At 42.6% G+C, this 25,990-nt stretch overlaps 1 protein-coding gene across 4 annotated transcripts in view; it reads left to right on the top strand.

Moving 5' to 3' along the window:
- The first annotated feature begins 17,801 nt into the window (after positions 1-17,801).
- The window catches only part of tbx15 (T-box transcription factor 15), a 93,293-nt gene continuing 85,104 nt past the window's right edge, over positions 17,802-25,990 (top strand). For 2 of the 4 annotated variants that reach the window (XM_078408663.1, XM_078408665.1), the window contains exon 1: positions 17,802-18,003. In XM_078408663.1, the coding sequence (XP_078264789.1) occupies positions 17,802-18,003 (202 nt within the window). Of the gene's footprint in view, positions 18,004-21,830; positions 21,846-25,990 lie in introns of all 4 variants that reach the window. The other 2 variants (XM_078408666.1, XM_078408664.1) reach the window with 2 other exon arrangements.

Below are 25,990 nucleotides of genomic sequence, written 5' to 3'. Positions count from 1 at the left end.
CACATTCTCCCTGTGACTACATGGGTTTCCTCCCACTTCCCAGAGACGTGTGGGCGTCTAAGTTAATTGGCCCTCTAAATTGCCCTGAGTGTGCCGGGGATGGATGAGACAATGGGATCATCAATGGTCAGGGAAGACCTGGTGGGCCAAAGGGCCTGTTTCCATGCTGCATCTCTAAACTAAACTGAACGTGTTTATCATTAAGAGAAAAAAGACACAAACTGCTGGAGTAGCAGCAGTTTTGGCAGCATGTCTGGAGAACATGGATAGGTTTCTTTGAAGAAGGGTCCCAACCTGAAACGTTACCTATTCATGTTCCCCACAGATACTGCCTGACCCGATGTGTTACTCCAGCACTTTGTGTCTTTTTTTTGCAAACCAGCAGCTGCAGTTCAGTGTGTCTCCAGCCCCTGACAATATCCAGCTGTGGCTGAACACCTGTGCAGCACACCTGGACACTGCCTTGCCGTATTTTTCCACAACATAACGACGATCATGGCAGCTACCCAACAATGTGAAAAATATTTGCCATTTCTCCGGAGTCTCCCAATCTTCTGCTGCAATTACAGCGGAGAATTGACGGAACCCCTGCAGAAATTCCAGATGTGCAAATCCAGGCCAAGCTAAGCAGCAGTAGAAAATATTTGAAATACATACCGAGTTACTCTTACAGAAAAATTTAACGGGCATTTTCAAAGAGCTGCTTGTTGTTCCATTGAGGTTTTTTTTTAAAACTTGTCTTTCCCATTGGAATTTCTTCAATAACTTATGCTGAACAAGATTACATCTGAAAAATAATGCGATCTGATTTAATAAGAGTTGTGTTTACGTCGGCACATAACAACCATTGCCCATTTTCCTTTGTTTGAACCCAAAATATAATGTCATAGATTTCAGCATTAACAGAACATTAATTTTTTTTAATGCATCTATGACATGGAATCTAATTCAGCCACGAAATTTTGAGTCGTGGAGGCATACAGTGTGGAAACAGGCCCTTCGGCCCATCTTGCCCACACTAACCAACATGTCCCATCCACACTTTCCTGCGTTTGGCCCATATTCCTCTAAACCTGGCCTATCCATGTACCTGTCTAATTGCTTCTGAAACACTGAGATAGTCAACTACCTTCTGTGGCAGCTCGTTCCATACACCCACCACCCTTTGCATGAAAAAGTTACCCCTCAGATTTCCTATTAAATCTTTGCTCCCTCACCTTAAACCTATGTCCTCTGGTTCTCGATTCCCCCACTGTGGGCAAGAGACTCTGTACGTCCATCCGATCTATTCCTCTCATGATTTTAGACACCTCTATATACATTTTTAAAATGTGTCTTCAATTTTCTTGCAATCCCATTACTAGAATAATCAGACCATTTATATTTGGACATCCCAACATATGCCTGTGTTTAGTTAGTTGGTTCATTGTACCTGTTTGATAAGTTTATTGGATTGAGGTTCTGTTTTCCAACAAACTTGGGAAGTTTTCTCAGGAGCATCGAAGATATGAGGGGGATGGGATGGAAGTATATAAAATGATGAGAGACAGAGGGTGGTGGAAACATGGAAGGAGCTGCCAAGGGAGGTAGTTGAGGCAGGTACTATAACAGCATTTAAAGGACACATAGACAGGTACATGGATAGGAAAGGTTTCGAGGAATATAGCCCGAACGTGGGTAGGTGGGGAAATTTGCTCAGCATGGGCAAGTTGGGCCGAAGGGCCCATTTCCATGCTGTGTGACCCAATTAATTTATTGAGTTGTGTTTATTGACTTTAGTTTATTGTCACGTGCGTTGAGGTTCAGTGAAACGTTTTTGTTGTGTGCTAACCAGTCAGCAGTAAGACAATACATGATTACAATCGAGTCATCCACAGTGTACAGATACATGAGAAAGGAAATAACATGAGTAAAGTTTAAAATGTTGTTGTCGGAGTAGAGATTTAAAAGTGTGGAGTGGTTGTGATGCATGATTGCAGATCCACTTCTATGACCTGCACACAAAGATTGAATTGAATTGAATTGATTTTGAATTGAATGGAATACTTTGTCACATGTGGCAAGTCACAGTGAAACTCTTAGCTTGCATACTACCCAAGGTAGGCAAATAGTCGCCCATCTCCGACCCGCGAGGCTCCGGCCTTGGTTTCTCGATGGCACCTCCGGAACATTCACCTGGGTTGGGTGCCATCTTGGATCGCATTGACTCTGTGACATAGACAGGGTAGATAGTCAGACTCTCAGAGTGGAAATGTCAAATAAAAGAGGGCATAGATTTCAGATGAGAAGGGCAAAGTTTAAAGGAGATGTGTGGGCACATCTTTTTTACACAGTGGGTGGTAATGCCACCTGGAACATGCTGCCGGTGGTGGTGGTGGAGACTAATTGGAAAGTGGCATTTGAGAGGCTTTTCGATAGACCCATGGATATGCAGAGAATGGAGGGATATGCATCACGTGCAGGCAGAGGAGATTAGTTTAACGTGCTTCATGTTTGGCATGGACATCGTGAGCCAGATGGTCTGTTTCTGTGTTGTACTGTTATATCGAGGGAGCACTTGCCCCATCATCAGGACAACATACTTCATTCTAGAGTTGTATAGAACATACAACCCATATTCCAATAGGTTGTATTCCTTTAAATGATCTTGAACTTGGGGAAAATAATATTTCACCAAGTACAACACATGAGGGGAAACAGTTAACCCAATGCTTATAACATGATCTGATCTATGTCTCTGGAACTGTCTAATCCAATTTCCCTCCCATATCCTTTCATATTCTTCCTTTACAAACATTTAACCAATCTCCTTGTAAATTTTGTTATACTTTCTGCCTCTATGGTTATTAATGGTAAAACATTCCATATTCTAACAATACTCTACATGAGAAAACAAGTCTTCTAGCTTCTACCTTTGGCTTATCTGATGACAGGCCAGAGAAGATACTCATTATCTAATAATACACCACTGTTCAAATAATCATTCATTGTTTGCCATCTCCAAACTCTTCTTGAGAAGCTGCCTCACAACGACGGCATCTTTCATCAAGGATCTCCACCATCTGAGCCGTGCCCTCTTCTCACTGCTGGAGGTACAGAAGCCTGAAGTCCCACACCACCAGGCTCAGCTACTTCCTACAACCATCAGGTGCTTGAACCAACCTACGCAACCCTAACCCTACCTCGGCAACAGGACACTATGGTCCACCTCTTGCACTGCCATGGGCTTTTCTCTTTAATTATGTTTGTTAACTAATGTCTTGTCTTTTGCAATCTTTTTGAATTTCACATGCAATTAATGTTTCATTTCTGTATATTTTGTGTGTGTTATCTTGATCAATGTGCCTGTTGCAAGCAAGATGTTTCACTGTACTTGTGCAAATGACAAAAGCCTTGGACGTGGTCTAAGACAAAGCACCATTCTCAATACCAACTCACAGTATGTACAGCACTTTTACATCCACTCCCTACACACTAGGGGGCAATTTACAGAGGCCAATTAACCTACAAACCCGCACGTCTTTGGGATTGGGGAGGAAACCGGAGCACCCGGAGGAAACCCACGCGGTCACAGGGAGAACGTGCCAACTCCACACAGACAGCACCCTAGGTCTCTGGTACTATGAGGCCGCGGTGCTGGTTCTTGGTTCTTAATAGTTTACTATTTACATTATAAAATGCAAGGCTTAGATGGGGCAGAATTTGATAGCCATACTTAGTTTGGTTTAGTTTAGTTCATGATCATGTGTACCGAGATACTGTGTAAAACTTTGGTTGTGTGCTAACCAGTCAGCGGAAAGACAATGCACGATTACAATCGAGCCATTCACTGTGCAGATACATGATAAAGGGAATAACGTGAATAACATTTAGCACAAGATAAAGTCCGATCAAATATAGTCCGAGGGTCTCCAATGGACCTTGTGTTGGGAAATGATCTGGCCAGGTGACTGGTGTTTCAGTGGGAGAATATTTGGGAACGGTGAATTCAACTCCATAGGTTTTAAGATAGTTATGAATAAGGTTAGGTCTGGACGTTGGGAGAAGCATTAAATTCGGTTAAGGCAGATTACAACATCATTAGGTAGGAGCTAGGGAGAGTAAATTGAGAGCAGCTGTTATTGGGTGAGTCCTCATCAGGCATGAGAGTGGTTTAGAGGCGAGCTGATCAGAGTTCAGGACCAGCATGTTCCGAGAAGAAAGAGGCGGGACAATAAAAACACACCAAGGAAACTTTGGATGACTGGAGAGAGTCTAAATTTGATCAAAAAGGAAAATTGGGCATATGCCAGATTTCTAAAGATGAAATCAGGTAGGGCTTTTGAGGAATATAAAGTAAGGAAGAAAGAACAAACTCAGGCAATTGAAAGGTCTTCTTGAGGCAGTGCCTCCTGTAGACCCCTGCAGTAATGGGGAGGTCAGTGCCCGTGATGGACCAGGTAATCTTTTAAAACACTTTAGGTGTTATATAATATAGTTTGGTGTTCTTTATGGTATGTTCTTTTATAAGAGGCTCCATTATTTAAAAATTGTACTTTATGTGTTTTTATTTGTTTATTATATTATCCATTGGGTAAACTGTGTTTACAAACCTGTTGTGCTGTTGCAAGGAAGAGTACCATTGTTATTTTTCAGCACCCAACACAATAAAACGTTTCTGACTAGAATTACATTATATTAATGGTGGCGTGATATTTTTGTGGGGGATATCTGCAGATTTTAAAATGTGTCCAGTAACTTACTGTCGGGCTATCTATCCCCAGTTACAGTGGGCTGGTTGAATACGGTATCTGTTTTGATGCAACGAGGCGCGGTGCACAGAGAAACACTGGCCCATGCCTAGAATAGGCTGAGACTTGGTAAACAAAGGGGTGGCGGATTACTAGCCACGAGTGAGAATGCGGATTGAAGCCACAATCTGATTAGTTTGCCCCACTTGGACAAACATCGTCTGTCCATTCCCTCCACAGATGCTGCCTGACCCGCTGAGTTCCTCCAGCACTATGTGTCTTGCTCAAGACTCCGGCATCTGCAAGTCCTTGTGTCTCTGGTCAGCTGTTGCTTACATCGACTTCGGGAATTCGGAATTCGGGCAGATTAACGAGGAAGGGTTAGTGGAGTGGAGTGAATGTGCGTTGTTCCGACGCGGGGGGCTTCTTGCCAAGGGAAGGGGCGATTTTTGTCGGCTTGCTGGTTTCAGTGGGATTGATAACCCGGTTACTTCAGAAGTGGCATTAGAAAATATATCCCAGACCAGATTCCGCTGTAAATCTCCGCGCAGATTATTAATCTAATGTGTTGTTAACAATAGGAAATCAAGGAACTGCAGATGCTGGTTTACAAAAAAAAAGATACAAAGTGGTGGCGTATCGCTACAAAAAGAAGACAAAAAGATCTGGAGTAACTATTAAAAAGACACAAAGTGCTGGAGAAACGCTACAAAAAGAAAAGACAGAGTGCTGGAGTATCCCTAGTAAAAAGACACAAAGTGCAGGAGTAACTCTACTGAAAGGGAGACGGTGCTGGAGTATCGCACTAAACAAGATGCTGCCTGACCCGTTGAGTTGATCCAACACTTTGCGCCTTGTGTTAACAATCATTGCTGCTTGACCCCGCTCGGCCAGTAGAGGGCAGCACAGAGTAAAGTCAGGCCATTGAACACAACAGGGCTGTTTGTAGCTTCTGTGGCCCAACGATCCCGGGGATGTGATGTGTCAGAGACAAGCGTAAGTGTGATTCTTGTCAAACGGGGCTAATGAAAGCTTTACTGAACAATAAACTGTTTCTGTGCACACCTCTTGACTCCATCAAATGGATTTAGTTTTATTATTGTCACGTTTATAGAGACACAGTGAACAGCTTTGTTTTGCACGCTATCTCAACAGTTACAATAGTGCCATACAATATACAATCAACCCAAACTCAAGTCAAAAGGTAGAGCGAAGGAGGAGATACAGAGTGCAGAAATATCAACTGCAGAGCTTACAACAATCGTCACCTTGTAACGACAATAAACTGGAGGCACAATTATATGCAGATGCTGGAAGCTTGAGCAAAGAAAAGGTGCTGGGGTAACACAGCGGGTCAGGCAGCATCTGTGGGGAGAATGGACAAGCGATGTTTCAGGTCGGGACCCTTCAAACTGATTGCAATGGGGGAAGTGGGAGCTGAAAAAGAGAGGAGGGGCGGAACACTGAGTGAGTTCCTGCGTGGTTCAGTCACACAACACGCAGACAGGCCTCGGCCCAACTCGTCCATGACGACCAAGATGCCCCATCTAAGCTAGTCCCATTTGCCTGCGTTTGGCCCATGTCCATTTAAAATTTTAATATCCGTGTACCCGTTCAAATATCGTTTAAATGCTGTTATTGTAGTTGATTCAAATACCATTTCTAGCAGCTAATTCCATATACCCCACTATCTGTCTGGAAATAGTTGCCACTCATGTTCCTAACAAATCTTTCCCCTTTCACCTTAAACCGATGTCCTCTGGTTCTTGATTTCCCTGCATTCATCCTATCTACCCCCCCCCCCCCCCCTCGTGATTTCGTGCACATCTGCTGGAGGATCTGCGGAACTGCTGGAGTAACTCCACTAAAAAAGACACAAAGTGCTGGAGTATCGCTACAAAAAGACAAGAAACGTGAGTTGTCCTCTTCTTTCCATTGATGCTGCCGGACTCGCGGAGTGTTTCCCAGCGTTTTATTTCAGATTTCCAGCATGTTTTGATTTTGATTTTTTGTTGGGTTCACTTCTGCCGCTGAATATCAGCTTGCTCCGCTCCTCTCTGAACTGGATTTCCGTCTGTCGGGTTGACCTCGTTTCAGGGTCTGAACAAGGGATCCGACCTGAAACGCCGCCTGTCCATTCCCTCCACAGATGCTGCCTGACCCGCTGAGTTCCTCCAGCACCTTGCGTTTGACCTTTTACACTCTCTGAGTATACCTGTAACCTAAGAATAACTAAAACAAATCTATTGAAGAAATCGTTAGTTCACACTTTATCCCATGTAATTTAGGAGACATCTAAAGGGTTTGGAACCACAGGGACTCGAGGTTCACCTGTTAAATGTGAATAATGTGTATTGTATAAATGTCAACAACCGCCACTGCACTTGAGATATCGTCTTTGGTCACAATGGCGACCGAATACTTAGCATCAAATAATTCGTAAACAAATATACTTAAATGAAAATAGTCTACGTGACATTGCATCCGTAGTAGATATCCACTTCTAATATCTCTGGTTATTACAAGCGTTTGAGGCACAATGAACTGCAGCTGCTGGAATCTTGAGCAAAACACAAAGTGCCGGAGGAATCACTCCGCGGGTCGGGCAGCATCTGTGGAGGGAATGGGAAGACGTCGTTTCGGGTCGGGACCCGTCTTCAGACTGATAAAAGTTTCCTGTAATACATTAGAAAGGTGAGCCGTATAAGAGATCTACGCGATAAAATTTAGTTCAGTTTATCATTGTGTGCCGAGGTGCAGTGGAAGCGTTTTGTTGTACGCTTTCCAGTTTGCGGGAAAAAACGATACATGATTACAACCAAGTCTACAGAAGATAGATACAAAATGCTGGTCAGGCCTATCCCGCTGAGTTTCTCCAGCATTTTGCATCTATCTCCGGTATAAACCAGCACGTCCAGTTCCTTCCAACACAGTGTGCAGATACAGAATAAATGGAATAACATTTAGTGCAAGATAAAGTCCAGTACAATCCGATGAAAGATAGTCGATGGACTCCAATGTGGTAGATTGTAGGTCAGATGATAGGATGGTTCAGTTGTCTGATAATATATTCGGTTAAAATATATTGGCAAAGCTTGCATCATCATTTGAATATTGTTGTGCACCTTGTCCGTAATTACAAGAGGGAATTCAATAATCTAAACGATCTCTTTCTTCTTCTGAAGACAAGCACAAAGTGCTAGAGTAACTCAGAGGGACAGGCAGCATCTCTGGAGAGAAGGAATGGGTGGCGTTTAGGGTCGAGACCCTTCTGGCCCTCTTGTTCCTGTTTATTCGTTCTGCTAGCACTGACGAAAGAAATGTATTATGTTCTGGACTATTTATATTGAACTGTACAGTCACAGATTAATTTGTAACTATTACTCGTATTTCCGTGAACGGTCAGTTGTGTAAATTCTGCTGCGAGGTACTACCTTTAGAATTAAATTTAACAGAATCGTAAATATTGAATTTCGACTGCGTTGCACAGACGATATCTTAAGTAAATATCTCATCAACTGACTGAATAAGGGCAGCGATCTGAGCATTCGCTCCACAGATGCTGCCTGTCCCGCTGCGTTCCTCCAGCACGTTGTGTTTAAACTGACTATCTAAATAAATCCATATCAGCGCCGATAAATTAAAAGGAAATGCGCAGATAAATACCAGAATGACTGAAGTTTGCGAAGCTCTTCCGCAGAATGAGTTCGTTTCGTTTCTTGAGCCCAACCTCAGCGAATCCGGACCAGAACTATCTAACTGACCTGCGATTGATTAAATTGTAAAAGTAAATTCACGAAGATTAATTTAAAACATAAATGGTTTTTGTTTTAATCAAGTGTTTATTGTCATGTGTCCCAAAACGGAAAAAAACTTTACTTGCAGCACCTCAACAGATATGTAAACATAGTATTCAATAACCATCGTAATAAATAACAAAAATGTCCAATGTGTGCGTGTGTGCGTGTGTGTCTCAATAATCGTGCAAACAAACGATAGTTTCATAATTGTCTAATGTCAGTTAGAAAGATTGTATGCTTTGGAATAAGGGAGGTGTCACTGGAAATATTTGTGGATAAACTATATGATTAAACATACAATATTATTGGACACCCGAGGATGTCATTCGGCCCATCGAGCTCTGGTCTAGCAGACGAAAATAGAGAGTCACGTACCTTAATAGAGAGCCATGACCCTTTGCGTCATCACCCTTCAAATCCATGTCGGTGCGGTGCTACCGTCTGTCTGGGCTCCTGGTATGTTCAGGTACACACGCGTCCCTTACATTCCTTAACTCCAAGACCCGAAACGAAACGAAGACCCCTGACTCCAATTTCGTAAAGCAGAATTATTCCAACAACTGTACAACAATATGCATCCCTGAAACAAGGAACCGCAGTTGCTGATTGACAAAAGAAGACACGAAGTGCTGGAGTAACTCAGAGCTTCAGACAGCATCGACAGGGTCCCGACCCGAAACGTCACCTATCCATGTTCTCCACAGATGCTGCCTGACCCGCTGAGTTACTCCAACACTTTGTACCTTTTTTTTGTAAACCAGCATCTGCAGTTCCTTGTATCGAACTAGTTATGACGCGGATCGATGGGATCAATGAAGCGTAGTTGATTCATCACTGGGATTAATTTCTCCAGCCCTGTCTGTCTGTCTGCCTGCCTGTCTGCCTGCCTGTCTGTCTGTCTGCCTGCTTGTCTGCCTGTCTGTCTGCCTGCCTGTCTGTCTGTCTGCCTGTCTGTCTGTCTGTCTGCCTGCTTGTCTGCCTGTCTGTCTGCCTGTCTATCTGTCTGTCTGCCTGCCTGTCTGTCTGTCTGTCTGTCTGACCGCGGGAGAAGAAGCAAGGAAGTGATAAGACTTTTTTTAACCTCCCATCACAGTGAGGAGGTGCCTGGAGGAGAGTCAATGTGATGGATGTTTATGTTAAATGTATGTAATTTGTCTGTTTTTTATTGTTATGACTGCATGGTGACGACATGTCGTTCAATTTTTTTTGAATGACAAATAAATTCAATTCAATTCAATTCAACAATGGAGACATTTCAGCCCAAGTGGGTAACATCTTTCACGGGTGTTTGGTTGGACTTGTATGCGTGTCATAATTTAACACGGATGGAAGTTGTTCCGTGTGGCTTTAGCGGTAACCAAAGTGTCCCACACCGACAATCCAAACAGGGGAAGGGTCGCCGCACATAACGCACAGCTGACACGCGAGATATTCAATCTCTCCCACCGATATGTTTCATATAGTGCAACAAACGGAAGCCACCCCTTCAAACCTGGTTTAATATATTTCTCTTTGATTTTCTCCCTCCCCTAAACTCTTTCGTCCTGCGTCTCCCCCGCTCGGGTTTCTTCGCTTCACCGTCGACATAAAGAGACATTCGATCAAAGTTAGGGATAAGGTTTTTTAACAGACCGCGGGCAGTGATAAGCAATTCATGAACTTAGTACCGTACAAGCCAAGTACCGCAGATGCTGGTTTATACCAAAGATGGACACGAAGTGCTGGAGGGTCAGGCAGCATCTCGGGAGAACATGGACCCCTCTTTTACACTTCAGACCTTTCATTAACCCGGGAGAAGGTGCTTCCATTCACCTTTTGGAGGTAGCGACTCATTTTGAGGGAGGCAACATAAGTGGCATTTAGTGATTATTTCTACCCACCAAATTTGCACCTCATACAGCTCTCATTTATTGGCGTGATTCAGTTAGACTGTAATTTCACTTATTTTTCGTTTAATATATTCAGACTCCACAATTCCATCTTTATCCCAAACGATAAAACCACACGCCACGCTGAATAAAGGTCAGGAGAATCTTATTTTTAGTGCAGACATGATTTCTGGCATCCCAGAGCAGTAGTGGCGCTGAACGTTTAAATCCCCGTTGGTCGCTGGTCCTCGGCACCCCCATTCACATTAGAAGCTGCCAGACATCGGTGGACTCCAATGGTGGTATGTACTCCCGTTATATTATATAAGCAGAAACCCCAATGCCGCAGAAATCCCCCTCCCCAGGGCACGAATAATCCATCCTCCAAAATCAAATAAAGATAGGCTAACTCTGAAGGGTTCCCACCCGAGACGTCGCCTATCCTTGTTCTCCAGAGATGCTGCCTGACCATATGACTTTGGAGCATATTAGGCCATTCGGCCCGTCGAGTGTGCTCCGCCATTCTTTCCCTCTCAACCCCATTCTCCTGACTTTTCCCCGTAACCTTTGACGCCCTTACTAATCAAAAACCTGTCAAAATCCGGGTTAAAAATACCCGAGGACTCCCTGAGTTACTCCAGCACTTTGTGTTTTTTTGTTGTTGTTAAAACCAGCACTTGCAGTTTCTTGTCCCTATTAACTAGATGTCCGTTCGTTTACAGTGTGTCAGTGTGAGGAAGGGTCTCGATACGAAACCTATCCGTTTTCTCCAGAGATGCTGTCTGACCCACCGAGTTACTTCAGCTTCTTGTGTCTATCTTCGGTTTAAACCAGCATCTGGAGTTCCTTCCTACACACTGCAATTAATAGACTGTTATGTACCACGTTGCCTTTATAGAAAGTCAAGAGTGTTTTATTGTGACATGTCCCGATAACGGAACAATGAAATCCTTACTTGGACTAGCACAACAGATATGTAAACAGAGCACTCTAAAACCCGTGATAACAAATAAAACGTTCAGCAAATAGAACAGACAAAGGGTAACAATAATAGTGCAAAAACAAAAACAATGTCGCCAAGTCTAGATACATCGTGGCCTATTTGGAGGTTGCAGGGTTTAATAGCCTGATGGTTGTAAAGGTGGAAACTTTTCCTGAACCTGGACGTGACAGTTTTCTTCATGTACCTTCAGCCAATGGTGAAATGAGTGTGTGGCCAGGATGGTGTGGGTCTCTGATGATGCTGGCTGCCTTTTGACTTCGGGACATTTTTAATAACTGGCATCACACACACACACACACACACAGGGGAAAAAAACATTATTTCTTTAGAGTCCATCAGAAATAAGGTTGAGCAGATTTTGGGGCCAAATCGGTCAGGCAAAGCTGCATGTAATCCGAGATGGGGCAGGGACAGAGGCGTGTAATCGAGTGTACAGCCAGAGCCCACGATCATACCTTTTAGCAATAGCACTTTTGATTCGCCTTTGCCTGAGGCCAGGCAGAGCGCACAGTGATCGCCGCTGTGCGACTCGCAGCTGCCTGTTACACCCCGTCAATGGCATACTTGTGGAGATGTAATCCATGCTCCTTGTCATGGCCAACATAACATAGCCGACGCTGTTACATGTGACGACACCATCGCCCGACACTTTCTTTTAAATAGAAGTAACAAATGTATTTTTGATTTCGCAATACATGTTAAAAAAAAATCAGGAGACGTGAGTCGCACAGCACAGCAACAGACCATTTGGCCCAACTCGCCCATGCCGACCAAGATATCCCATCTACTCTAAAACCATTTCCCCAAATTTGTCTGTATTCTCTAAGCCTTTCCTTTCATTTCCCATCAATTCCCAATCCTAACCATTTTTAAGGTCATTCTGAATGTTGTTTTTCAATGTTATCGGGGCAGATGCATTTAGACTGAACAAAGTGGTAATAAGATGGAGAATCAATTTATGGACTGTCAGGGAAGTTCCCTGGATCAACGCGCAGAGACAGAGAAACACGTCAAGCAAGAGTCAAGAGCGTTTTATCGTCGTATGCCCCAATATTGCCCCAGAACAATGAAAATCTTACTTGAAGCAGCGCAACAGATATCTAAACATAGTACACTGTAGAACCCATAATTAACAACAAAGTTCAGTATATATTCAAAACAAACAGACACATTAATAAACAGTAGTAGTGCAAAGTCAAATGTCATGTCCCCAAGTCTGTACAGTTCGGATAGTATTTGGAGGTTGTGATGTTTAAAAGCCTGGTGGCTGTAGGGAAGGGGCTGCTCCTGAACCTGGACCGTACAAGATTCCCCATCTCCGCTAGTCCCATTTGCTGGAATATTGAGTAAAACGCAAAGAAACTCAGCGGGCCAGGCAGCATCTGTGGAGAGAAGGAATGGGTAACGTTTCGGGTCGAGACCTTCGATTTTAACCAGCTGCAGATGCTGGTAAAGATCGAAGGTAAACACAAAATGCTGGAGTAACTCAGCAGGTCAGGCAGCATCTCGGGAGAGAAGGAATGGGTGACGTTTCGGGTCGAGACCTTCGATTTTAACCAGCATCTGCAGTTTTTTTCCTACACATTTTGCCGCTCCAATGCGAATTCTTCTCAAGGTATGTCAACTTTGAAGAAGTTCTCCTCTTCTCTCCGACGAGAGTTTTGCATAACATCAGTCTGAAGAAGGGTCTCGACCCGAAACGTCACCCATTCATTCTCTCCCGAGATGCTGCCAGACCCGCATCTGTGGACTGGGGACTGACCAGGTGATATTTCGATGCTGCCTGACCCACACTCCAGCACTTTACGTATTTTTATTCGGAATCCAGCATCTGCAATTCCTTGCCTCCAGATGATGTTTGGAATCGGGGCCATTCTTCAGACTCGCGTTTGGCCCATGCCCCTCCAATCTGTTATCCTATCAATGTCCCCGTCCAAATGCCTCGTAAATGTTGTTATAGAAGCCACCTCCTCGTTCCATATACCCACCACCTTCTGTGTGGAAAAAGATGCCTCTCGGCTTCCTATAAAATCACTCCCCTCTCCATAAATGGATATGGAAATTATCCGTGGGATTATCGTTCCATTGTGCACCTTGCTGTAATTGTTATCAATTACCCCCTCGCAATAACCCCACGAACTCTGGGCCACCGCGAGTCCAGAAGACCAACGGGCACGAAGGTAGAAGACGCGGTTTCAAAACGTGAATTAACTGATCTTATTTTGGACAAAAAAGCAAATAAATTCTAGTGTTTTGGCACCGGAAGGTGGGATCCATCAATCTGTAGGGGAAAAAAAAACGTGGACAAACAGATGTGCGGCATGGTTGTCCGCCAGACAATCTGGCCCAAGTCTTCATCTGTACTTTCTAATGAGATTCTGCAATTCCTGGGGGTGATTTGGGTCTCTATAAGAGAGAAAAAAAACACAACGACAGAATAATTATTGTTAAAATATGAAGGATTAAGATATATATGCACATGTTAATAATAGGATAAATATCTCTCGCCGTGCAAACAACTAAATGATGTAGAAATGTGCATATTTAACCCGCCCGCTTCCAGCGCGGCTCCAGAAAGCAGATATCCTTCCTCTCAGCCCCAGTACGTGATGGAATGAGTTATGAAGCTGATCGAAACTGCTGCTCAATTATTAATGTACAGACCCTGCAAACCCAACCAAGCTGCAATCGCGATCATATGACGATATTTTCTCGCCGATTATTACCTCCCTGGTGCTACAGTTTCTAATAATTTCTCTGATTTTTCACAATAATATCTTCCACGTTTTTTTTGTTTCGGATCTTCGGATAGTTTTCTGCTCGGACTATTTTCTGATAGTGATGTCCAATGCGCCCGCTTGTCCTTCTTCTTCAGACGTGAGATTTCCCAGACCTTGAAAGATATAACTGTACTGTGGTTTATAAATTAAATGTAAGTGACAGTTTCGCGGGCGAGGGCGGCAGGGAAGGGAAGCGGGAGAGGGTGATCCTGTTAAATTAGTTTTATTCTCCTGTTCTTTGTAATTATTTTGAAAATACATCCAAAATCACAGGTACAACCGGATTGTTTTTTTTAAATTAAAAAGGAAATCTCCTGTGTATCGAAATCACAACTCTTTGGTTTGCTGAAACAAGCATCAGTCTCGCTTTAATCTTTGAGCTGAATAGTCAATTGCATGTCAAACAGAAAAAAAAATGGATATTCGCGTTATCTTGCGAGTCCATTTACATTCAGTGATTCGATAATTCAGTGATACTTTATTGTCACATGTGAAATGCTTTGTTTTGCATACAATCCGGTAAAATGACCTGTGCAGTCCACAAGTGTCGCCACGTTTTGGAAAGACAAAACCAGGTTGTGCTGAAATGCACTGTGCTGAATATAGCGCCTACGCTTTTATTTACCGTAAGTCCCAACACTTTTTTGTACATTTCAATTTCCTGACCCGTGTTAATTTCCCAGTGAAAACCCGAATATTGTTCAGTCGCTTGGTGGAGGATAATTCTTTGGAACGGGAGGAACACAATTAATATCGCTGCGATCCAATCTGCTGGGGAGGGGGGAGAGAGAAAGGGGGAACATTTAAAATGTTGTGTTAGCTCGCAGTCAATTGAAAGGTTCGAATCTGCGAGAAAAAAAACAGCGAAAGATAACGCTAACTAGCGGAAAGTCACATTATAAACGCATACACGATATAGCCACATATAGACACAAAATACTGGAGTAACTCAGCGGGACAGGCAGCATCTCTGGAGAAAATAACTGGGTAACGTTTCGGATCGAGACCCTTCTCCAGAGGCCTATTCCTCTTTCCAGAGATGCTGTCTGACCCGCGGAGTTACTCCAGCTTTTTGTGTCTACGGTTGAAACCAGCATCTGTAGTTCCTTCCTACAATCTACCCAATTGGTTATCAAATTCACAAGGATATGTGCATGGCATTCACTAATATTGTTTATGTTTTAGACACAAAATGCTGGAGTAACTCAGCGGGACAGGCAGCATCTCTGGAGAGAAGGGATGGGTGAGATTTCGGGTCGAGGCTGTTCTTCAGACTCATTTATGTTTTACTAAATCTACGTTTTAATTCCAACAATTATTTCAAACAGCGTCCTTAAAAGAGAAATTCGAGAGTATTTGATTGACCTAGAAACCGGCAACGGAACAATGAAATGCTTACTTATTTCATGTAATAACACCGAGATAATCATATAATCAACAATACAATAGATTAATAAGCGCGTTTAGAAACAACATTTGTGAGATGAATCTGAGTTAGTCTGGAATAAACATTTTTAAACAAGAGAAGACTACATAAAAGACAACTAATAAAAGTAATTGATGAAGATGTTTGAAATGTCATCAACTCGCGAAAGGTCAATCGCGTTGTTATTCAAGAGCAAGTCTTTAAAAAAAATGAAATCGAGCGGAAAATCTTGCAAATGCACGAAGTATTTTGGTGTGCTGGCGAGGGGTGGGGGGAGGGAGGGCGCGGGTGGGGAGGAAGGGTGCCGCCGCCGCCGCTGCCGCTGCCGCCTCTATGCCTTGCCCGGATCACATTAAACTCGAGCAGAGCAAACCCCTATTTCCAGCATTTTCTATTTTATTTCGTTCTCTCTTGGCGCCAGCTGAATATTCCGCGACACATTCTGATCAAGGATTAGTTTAACATTTTATTTTGCAACTAATTTGCCTTGAATGGAACCACCATTTATTCCCGTTAGTGTAAAACTGAACACTGGTGAATTTTTAAACAGGGCTATCTCTCCGTGACCTCGAATCAAAACTGATGCCATTAATGGATATCAACTTTAAATGTATAAGATATATAATATATATATAAAACGTGTATTTTATATGATATATATAAGAATATGCAATATATATACATTATACATCATATAATGCATATACATTATATAATGCATATACATTATATATCATATTATGTTTTTAAAGGATATATATATATTTATTTATTTTTTGTATATATCTATTAATAAAACTTACATCGGTATTTGAATATTGTCGGACACCTTGTCCCTAATTACGAGGGAGTTCAATAATCTAAACTATCTTTAATCTTCTGAAGACAGACACAAAAAGCTGGAGTAACTCAGCGGGACAGGCAGCATCTCTGGAGAAAAGGAAAGGGTGCGTTTCGGGTCGAGACCCTTGTTTATAATTTTGGCAGCGAGGAAGTGAGACAGATCGATATGTTTGCTAATGTTATTTTATAATTTTGCTTTAAAAAAAAATCAGATTCATGCAACCAATATCAACATCGTTCAAATTCAAATTAACATCCCCCCCGGTGAAATTCCCAGTGGACTTTGATGCGCTATCAAGGATAAAATGATCATTAAGTCATCATCGTTTCTGTTGTGTTTCCGACGCTGAAGTTTGCAGTTGTAATCCCGCAGTTCCCAGTTCCCTTTCCTGCTCCGGCTCAGTGCTGCTCTGGGGGAAGAGATGCACTTATGGGACTGAACCGCCCAGGAACGGGACAGACGCCGACACTATGTACAGACAATTGGCGTTTCGTCCCGATCTATTTCCACCGAGCGCAGCTCCAGAAACGAACGGGGAAATTTAACAAAACGATTGCTTAATGTGTTGCTAATTGAATTCTCAAGCACACCAACCAAGCCGTGCAGTTGCCAAACAGTTAATCCGAAACACTTCAACTCCATTTTAAAACACAACGCCGGATTCAGAGTTGCGCCTGAAATCTAGGAGCCCAGCAACTTTAGAAAGTTGCACTTCTCCGCCGGGGGAAATCGGAGTTGGTTTTTTTAAATTTTTTGCTCGCTGTGGATCAAGGTGTTTCGCGAAGGGGAAAAAATCCCAGATCTACAGTTGTTTGTTTTGGAATTGCGCTGGCGATGGACATGGAAATGACTTAGAAATGCTGTGTGTGGTTGTCATTGGATCCTGGGTTGCCGGTCGTCTCTCCATTGGCCGCTCGGAGTTGATGGACACGTAGACCTCTCCTCTGCTGTAAAACTGTGCAGACGTTTGTATCAATCAGCCAGGGGGGAGAGATGACAGTGTGCAGGGGGAAAGTAGGATAAACTCCTAACTCCTCTCCCCTCAATAACTCAATAACTCCTCTCCGCTCGCCAGCGACATGCTAACTGGCACTGGGAGAGATGTGAACACTTCGGGACCTCTGTAACCTTCTGTGTCAGTCAAGGGCCGAATTTGTCGACGATTATTGTGGTCACTTTTCGTTTCCATTTGGAAACTGCTACAGTGCACACACCCACACCCACACACACCCACACACACCCACACACACACACACACACCGCCGCCTCTCAACTTCTCGCATTGGTGTCCTTGCAAGGAAAGAAGTCTGGGGGTCTGTTTTACGTGGCTGGACGCTGCCGACTGGGATAATGAGTGAGAGGAGACGGTCGGCGGCCGCTCTCAGTTCGCGGGCTCACGCCTTCTCCGTGGAAGCGCTGATCGGGACTAATAAAAAGCGGAAAATCCAAGAATGGAGCGAGAAGACGATGGAACTGAGTGTGGACAGTATAAACCAGGACCCGGCGCTGGGAGACAACGCGGATTCAAGCCAGTGTATGGAGATTAACTCTGGTTAGTGAGAACGCATCCCCAGCCTAGTGCACTCTGCACACGCGTTAGAAGCGAACGACACAAACGTGGCCCGGGACCCGGAGAACCGTTCGTGGGAAGTTGTAATGTTCTGTAAAAATAACTCCCTCTCTCCAATCTTTTATTTCCCCTCACCCCCTCCCCCCCCCTCTCTCTCCCGTTTGCATAGGTTTTCGTGGGAGGGAAGAACATATTCAGTTCAGTTTAGAAAAAAATAAACTCAGTTTCTGCCTTAAAACGTTAGCACTGGCGCCGTGCGCGCCTTTGGCCCGGTGGCATCTGCCATCGTGCTGCCGCTATCAATGGTCTTGATTTTCTAGGCAGTGCTGTAGTCGGGTCGCGGATGGGGTGAGAGTTACACGCTTCACATGCAGAAAAGTTAAGATTTTAAAACCCGCTCCTTCCCCCCTCCGGTAACACTTCTTTCCCGTCCTCTCGCTGGCTGGCGGGTGTTTATCGGGACATGGTTCATTCACTTGATGTTGAGGAGTCCAGTTGTAATTTCGTTGCATGCCCTAATCTGAATGACAGAAAAGTACTGATGTGGGATCTCAAACTTGCTCTGTAAACTTCGCGCGAACAAGGTATTTCATTGCACCCTAGTGTGTATGACAATGAATCTAACCCGAAGCAGAATAAACCCTGCAGAATGTATTTATATATTATATCGAGTTGCTAATAAACCTCTCCTTGTTGCATTTGAAACATCCCTCAGACACCAATTCGCTGCATTTTAATTAATTCAGAGGCGTTTAAAGTCTGTCTATAACTAACATCTCAATCGTGCCCGTTTTCACGGCAGCTTTCGTACAATCCGTTAGCTTTCCCCACTCGCCCCCGAGTGTAAAGAGATGATCGCAGATCAATAACCAAATTCTGCCCCCAAAAAAGATTTATAATAATTAAATCGCCAAGTAAATCCACAGAAAATATTTGAACGTGAGCTCCAACAAGATTAAAACGTGCCTTCCATGTTATGGAATGACATAAAATAGTAATTATTTCCCTGCCCTACATTGTTACTCTCAGTGAATCTTCGGTGAACAAGGAGTTTCACAGCATCCTGGCCGGTATGGCAATGAATTAATCTGACTCACAATACGTCCTGCAAAATGTATTTATATATTGTATCGTGTTGCTTACTGAGTTGCATTTTAGAACACGGTGTGTGATCGCTGTGTGTTTTGTAATTCATTGAAGGCAGAGTGCGGCACCTGACTGCTGCCTGACCCGCTGAGTTCCTCACCTCGCCGTGTGTATGTGATTCACCGCGCTTCTCTTCACTCGGGGCCCGTTTTAGCTCGTAGTCCCACCGGCGAGCAGTCACATAACCCGCCAGAAATAATACCCCTGGAGTCCCTGCAATGTCAGCGTGACAACATGGCAACATTTAGGATTGAAATATAAATTAATAATAGACTCATTTAAAAATAGTGTAGGGAAGTAAATGATTGGGGCAGACATACCCATTAAAATTATCATACCGTTTCTCTGTTTGCTTCTTTCTGATTTTTTGTTTGAATTGTAAAAGTGAAATCCATCTGCAGAAGTGGCCCTAATTCGCCTTTGGTGCTTGGCAGAATAGTACCGTTTCCGACGGCGTGTGTGTCCGCCGTTTCCAAGGGAGAACGACAAGGGCAGGGGTTAGTGTGTAATGCGCGGGGCACAGGTAGCGGCACCCAAATGACAGGTGTTTCGCCCTTTGTGCTTCGCGGTGGAGATAATTACAAATTTCCAAGTTGCCTCTGGACTGCGCTTAAAAGGGCAAAGGAATTAGCGTTGGCATTTTTTTTGAAATAATTAATTCTGAGCGCATAGAAACTAAGCGAACGGGCGCGACACTTCTGGCTGGTAGCAAAAGCTTTATGGTGGCATTTGAAGTTGATCCCGCCAGGCCTGGGACTTCAGCCAGTCCAGCTGTTGGTGGCAACCAAACTTCCTCGACAAACAAAACAGCTGGAGCGACTTAAATCGCGATTGTTATTCTCCTGTTAACCGGTTAGAAGAAAACGTCTCGTCGCAACCACGAGCTATCATCCCGAACTTTAAAACTACAGAATATCTAAGAGTGCTGCAAAGTTATGGAAGAACGTCTCTCTCGCCTGAAATGGAGAATGAATTTTCTTTTTCAGCGAGAGCCTCCACAGATATTGCTTTCGCCAGTGAAAATGAGCAGAAAAGTACAAAACATGTATTACAATCTGCTGTTGAGACCATGGAGGACTTGCTTTTACAGAGAGGACGGCTGTTTACAATTCCAATACGAGTTCTCTTTCTTCTGCAGAAATAATTTTCAAAAAATGCCTACGGCTGATCCTAAAATCAGTTTATTAGTAATTCGGTGGGTGTGAAATTGATGCTTCAGAATGGCTAATTATTCGAAAAGGACAGAGGGATTGGAAGTTCATCATGACTGCGGGGAGTTATTGGTCAAAGTGCTTTACAGGGCACGCTTTCTCTTACATTGGAAGGAGCGTCCTGATGAAAGGTCCCGACCTGAAATGTCGACCATTTCATATTCTTCACAGATGCTGCGCCACCCGTCGAGTTACTCCAGCACTCTATATTTTTTTTGAACCCCTGAAGACAGCATCTGCAGTCTTTTGGGTCTCTGTATTGTTCCAGTGTCATTGTAGCAATTCATCCTCCAATTAAACCCCCGCTCCCTCATCTCTCTCTTACTCTCTCTATCTCTCTCTCACATCTACCCCTCCTCCACACACTCACCCCCCCACACACACACAAACACACACACACCCCACACAACCCCCCCCCCCCCCCCCCCCCACACACACACACACACACACACACACACACACACACACAATTAAACCAAGGTTCAATTAAACGACTTTCGGCTAATTTCCAGTAATGGTGAAATGTGATTTCAAAATTTGTAAAAGGACAGCACAAAAACAAATGAAATATTAAACTGGAAGGCTCCCGAGCCGAAACGTCACCTATCCATGTTCTCCAGAGATGCTGCCTGGCCCGCTGAGTTACTCCAGCACTTTGTGTCCATCTTTGGTATAAACCAGCATCTACAGTTCTTTGTTGCTGCAAAGTGATGTGACCCGCTAGTTAAAGCGCCAGTTCTAAACGCAATCAAAATTCTTTCTTTATCTTTTAAATGTCTTCTCCACTCGCCACTTCGGGGAACCTTTTCCATGAGTGTTTACTCCAGGTACGCGTCTATGTATACTTTGTAAATACCAACTTTTTTGAGCATTGTTGACACTGGAGCCTCGGCCACCGATGTGTTGAGAACGATTCTCGATTCGCACTTACAGACATCGAGTGAATAGGCGATTATTTGTGCCTTTTTACCAGCATTTCAGTGCGGCGGTCAATTCCCGAGCCTCCCGCCAATAATCTCGAATATGAGGGCCTGAATTTAGTAGATCAGTTTACTTGTAATTCCAAGGCTGTGAAATAGAAGTCTCGGAATTGGCTAATCATTCAAAAAGGTAGAGAGAGAGATCTGGCAGCTCCAAATGTATTCGGGGAGGTATTTATAATGTATTTTACAGCGCAATTGTTCTGGATTTTTTTTTCTTACACTGCAAGGGTCAGCATTTAAGAAGTAGATTAGAAGATGCGTTTTACATTCGACCTAACATAGGGTTGGCACGCCGTTTAGTATTGTATACAATGCAGTTTGGGATCAATATTTTAGTTTGGGAACACCTGTGGAATGTTTTCCGAAGGCATCCTTGATCTCCATTTCTCGAAAGTACTGTTTCGCCCAAGTAGAACAAGGATTTAAACATGAGAATTCAAAGCATAGAATATTTAATATATTGTAGCAGGCACACTGTTTCAATGTCAGTTTTATACTTCGGAGGGATAATGTCGATTATGCTATTTATTTGGTTTAATCTGCTAATATTTGGACCGGCTTGTGTTTAAAGTCTTAAAATAGCGATAGCGATTTTTTTGGGGGGTGTATATATTGGCAAAGGCGCCTGAAGTATCTGGGAACGGGCAATTTTGTAGTTTGGACGGATTTAATTTTAAAGTGCACCTAATGCTACAGGGATGGCCCAAGTGCGTGAAGGAGATAGGTCCTTCCTTCCCGCTGCTGTGAGACTTCACAACCAGCACCGCTCCCAGCAGACGAGTCAACAATAACAGCTAAGAACACACAGAAAACTGATAACAATTTATGTATCTTTTATTTATAATGAATGATCTCTTGCTACCCACTTTGCTGCTGTAACACTATAAATTTCCCCGGTGTGGGACGAATAAAGGAATATATTATTATTATGGCCGAAATCCACTTGAACGATATAATATATATATTCAGTGTAATCTTTGTCGAAGGTATACCTAGAGGTAGAGACATGTTAGTTTAACGCCTTATCTCCTACTTTAGCAATATACCATTGTATTAATCTAATTTAGAACAGGCAATGTCATAGCTTTTTTTTGTAAATATTAAATATTTTTAAAATAATTTTGCGTGGGATCAACGCGATCTTCGAGACGAGTTATGTTCAATTTTAGGACACGTTGACTTGTTTTACAGTGTGCTACTTTGCGAATGGTAGGTATCCAGTTAGAGCGAGTTTTATAATTTGAATTGTGATCAAATGTAGTATTCTAAGCGAGATCGCGGATCTAGTGTAGTCGAGTTCCGCAGAAAATGCGTTGTCTGAATTTATCTGAAGCACTTGATGAATTGATGATTATATTTTGAACCTCAATATTAGTAGCATGAGTACAGTGTGACACATTGGGCGTAGTATTTTGGAAATTGTTGTAATTTCTATTTAAAATACGGCACCATGGTACTTATTATAAACTATTGGAGTGTAATTTGTGCGGTGCTGTTTCACGATGCAATAGTACAATTTGTATATCATATGGTAGAAAGGACAAAACACTAATATCTATTGCCACAAAATAGTTTTTTTGCATTCTGAGGTTTTATAGTTTCACCGCCATCGTTATGACTAAAGTTTTACAAGTGCCGAAGCAGTATAACGATGTAATACATCTGAAAAAAATCAATGTAATATTTTTGAGCAGGTTGCATATTTTAATTTCCCTACTATTAAAAAGACTTGAACTTTTGCTGTGATAACATAATCGAGGCAGTATTTTAATCTCACTTATTAACGTAGAAATGGCTATATTGTATTCTGTAAGTAAGTTTTATCGAAGAAACAATTTTCAATATAATTTATTTAAGGATGCAGTTTATAATTTTAGTGCAATGTCTTACTTAGCACAGCAGACATTTTAATTGGAGGTGGTTTTGAATAATCGTTGACTCAGATCAGCTTGATATTTAAACAATATATTGCGGGAAGAGGTGCTTAGTTTAGCTCAGTTCAGAGATGCAGCGTGGAAACTGGCCCTTCGGCCCATCGAATCCGCACTGACCAATAATTCTGTCCTACGCACTAGCAACAATTTACAGAAACAAATCAGCCTACAAACCTGCACGTCTTTGGAGTGTGGAAGGAAACCGGAGCACCCGGAGGAAACCCCCGCGGTCTCGTGGAGAACGTACAAACTCAGTACAGACAGCACTCGTAGTTAGGGTCGAACCCGGGTCTCTGGCTCTGTGAGACAGCAACTCTACTGATGCGCCGCCGTGCTGCCAAAATTGCATGGATTTCAGAAACTTGGGGAATATTGGGAAGGAACAAGGATGTTTGGAGCAATTACTTATCTGAGATTTACAAACAGCCTACAACAAAAGTAGGTGCCTAATGCAAACAGTCCACTCTCGCGATCTCTCCACACATGTATTCTGTTCCAAAACATCTCAATTGAAATTTTACCCCCAATAATATTTTGACCATCATTGGGTTTTTTTAACAAAATTATTTGCAGGAAGAATAGACATACAACGGGCTGCAGCCCATGTTTGGCGAAGAGTTAAAGTCTAAATTCAGCTCCTCGGGTCGTGGCTATTGAGAAAATAATACGTTCAAACCCAAGTTACTGGGAAAGTGTTTTAATGAAGAAAAACTATTGCTTGGGCACAGAAAAACACATAATAGATTTCTCTGGGTAACTCTAGATTTAGTTTTGAACTCTTTCCACTTTTAGTTAACTCTTAGTTTAGATATGGGATATTTAAATTTCCGATAAAGTGGTGAAAAATCAGAAAGCATTTGGTCAAAGTATGTGCTTATAAGGGTGTAAACAAATTGTATATACTTTTACCATAAAATAATGGCTATACTTTTTTCATCGTTTTCATTTGAAATAAATGTGACTGCCTGATAAGATTTTTGCGCATTGCTGCCTTTTCAAAGAAACGTGCATTCCTTAAATTGAATTTTATAAACAACAGCTGTTAAATGTTGTCACACTAAATATTTATTCTAAAAAACAAGAACAATATTTGTTGCAATTTCTGTTTAACGTTAAAAGAGTTGGCATTAAATTGAGTGAATAATCACTATAGTATTTTTGAACAAGCATTTGAAGAAGTAATATATTTCATGTTTTGATTTCTTATATTAGTTGATGCCTTATGCAGTTTTATGTTCTAGTGAGACATAAAAACATAATTTGAATGCAACAATGCAGTGAAACTAGTTATTTGGTGGAATACAGCGATTTGATGTTGGTTTGATCGATTTTTTTATGACATTTAACTTTCTATTTTGTTGAAGAAAGAACTGCAGATGTTGGCTTACACCGAAGATAGACACAAAATGCTGGAGTAACTCAGTGGGACAGACAGCATCTCTGGAGAGAAGGAATGGTTCAAGACCCTTCTTCAGACTCAAGAGGGTCTTCAGTCTGAAGAAAGGTGTCGACCTAAAACATCACCCATTCCTGCTCTCCAGTTGCAGCCTGTCCCGCTGAGTTACTCCAGCATTTTGTGTCTATCTTTCTATTTTGTTTGTTCTGCAAGAGATAATATTTGATTTCAGTGTTGTTTTACAGGAGCAATACAAAATGCACCCACCTAGTTTAAAAATCACCCGTAAATCTGCCATATTTTTCTGCTATCCATCAAGCTCTTCCTTAAAAACCTTCTATCGCACCAGCTCCCCTAAACATTTGCTTGTTGTGTTCATTACCTTCTATGTGATCATAGCTACATTGTGCATTTTCTTTCTACATGAAAACTCTTAACACCATGCATAATTTGTCTACATTTTTAAGCATTGCCTGAATAATATCTTCCTTGAGATTTCTGACTGAGCAGATCTTGCAAACCTTTAGAAAATGACAATCTATTCTTAGGTATTCATTTCAAGATAAAATATTAGCCAGGGATCTTTTATATTTCAGAGGGAAACAGGCCCGGTCAGAGATTATGAATCATTTGGAATAAAAAAATTAAAAAGCAAATAAAAGGCATTTGGATAGATATATACAGAGAGGAAGGGTTCAGAGGGCTCTGGGTCAAATGCAGGCAGATGGGACTAACCTCATATGCCAACTTGGTCGGCATGGACAAGGTGGGTCAAAGGGCCAGCTTCCATGCTGTACAACTCCATGACTCCATCTGAAAGGTGGTACCTTGAACAAAGCAACATTCTTCCATGTTACACTGGATTTTAGCCTTTGATTGCATTCTCCGACATCTAGAATGAGACTTTAATCCATAATTCCTAGATTCATGGAATGCACAATTGACCAGGACACGGGGGTTTTATGTACTCATGTTGTTGTCACCTTCTGGGGCTTGCTTTCAAATCTTCTCCTATACACATCTCTGCATCAGACCCAACTAATCTTCCCCAATGTCATCATACACTCTGTTGTTGGTATCAGCCTATTGCCAGCACCATTGTTTTGTGTCCGGGTGCAATCACCATGCATTTGTCTTGGAGTCATACAGTGTGGTAACACGCCCTTCAGCCCAACTTGCCTACACCGACCAACATGTCCCATCTATACCAGTCCTACCTGCCTGAGTTTGGCCCATATCCTCTAAACCTGTCCTATCCATGTACCTGTCTAAATGTTTCTTAAACATTGCAATGCCACC

Source organism: Rhinoraja longicauda, chromosome 12 (assembly GCF_053455715.1).
Source record: "Rhinoraja longicauda isolate Sanriku21f chromosome 12, sRhiLon1.1, whole genome shotgun sequence".
In the NCBI taxonomy this organism is placed as follows: Eukaryota; Metazoa; Chordata; class Chondrichthyes; order Rajiformes; family Arhynchobatidae; genus Rhinoraja; species Rhinoraja longicauda.
This window is presented reverse-complemented; position numbering and strand designations above follow the sequence as displayed.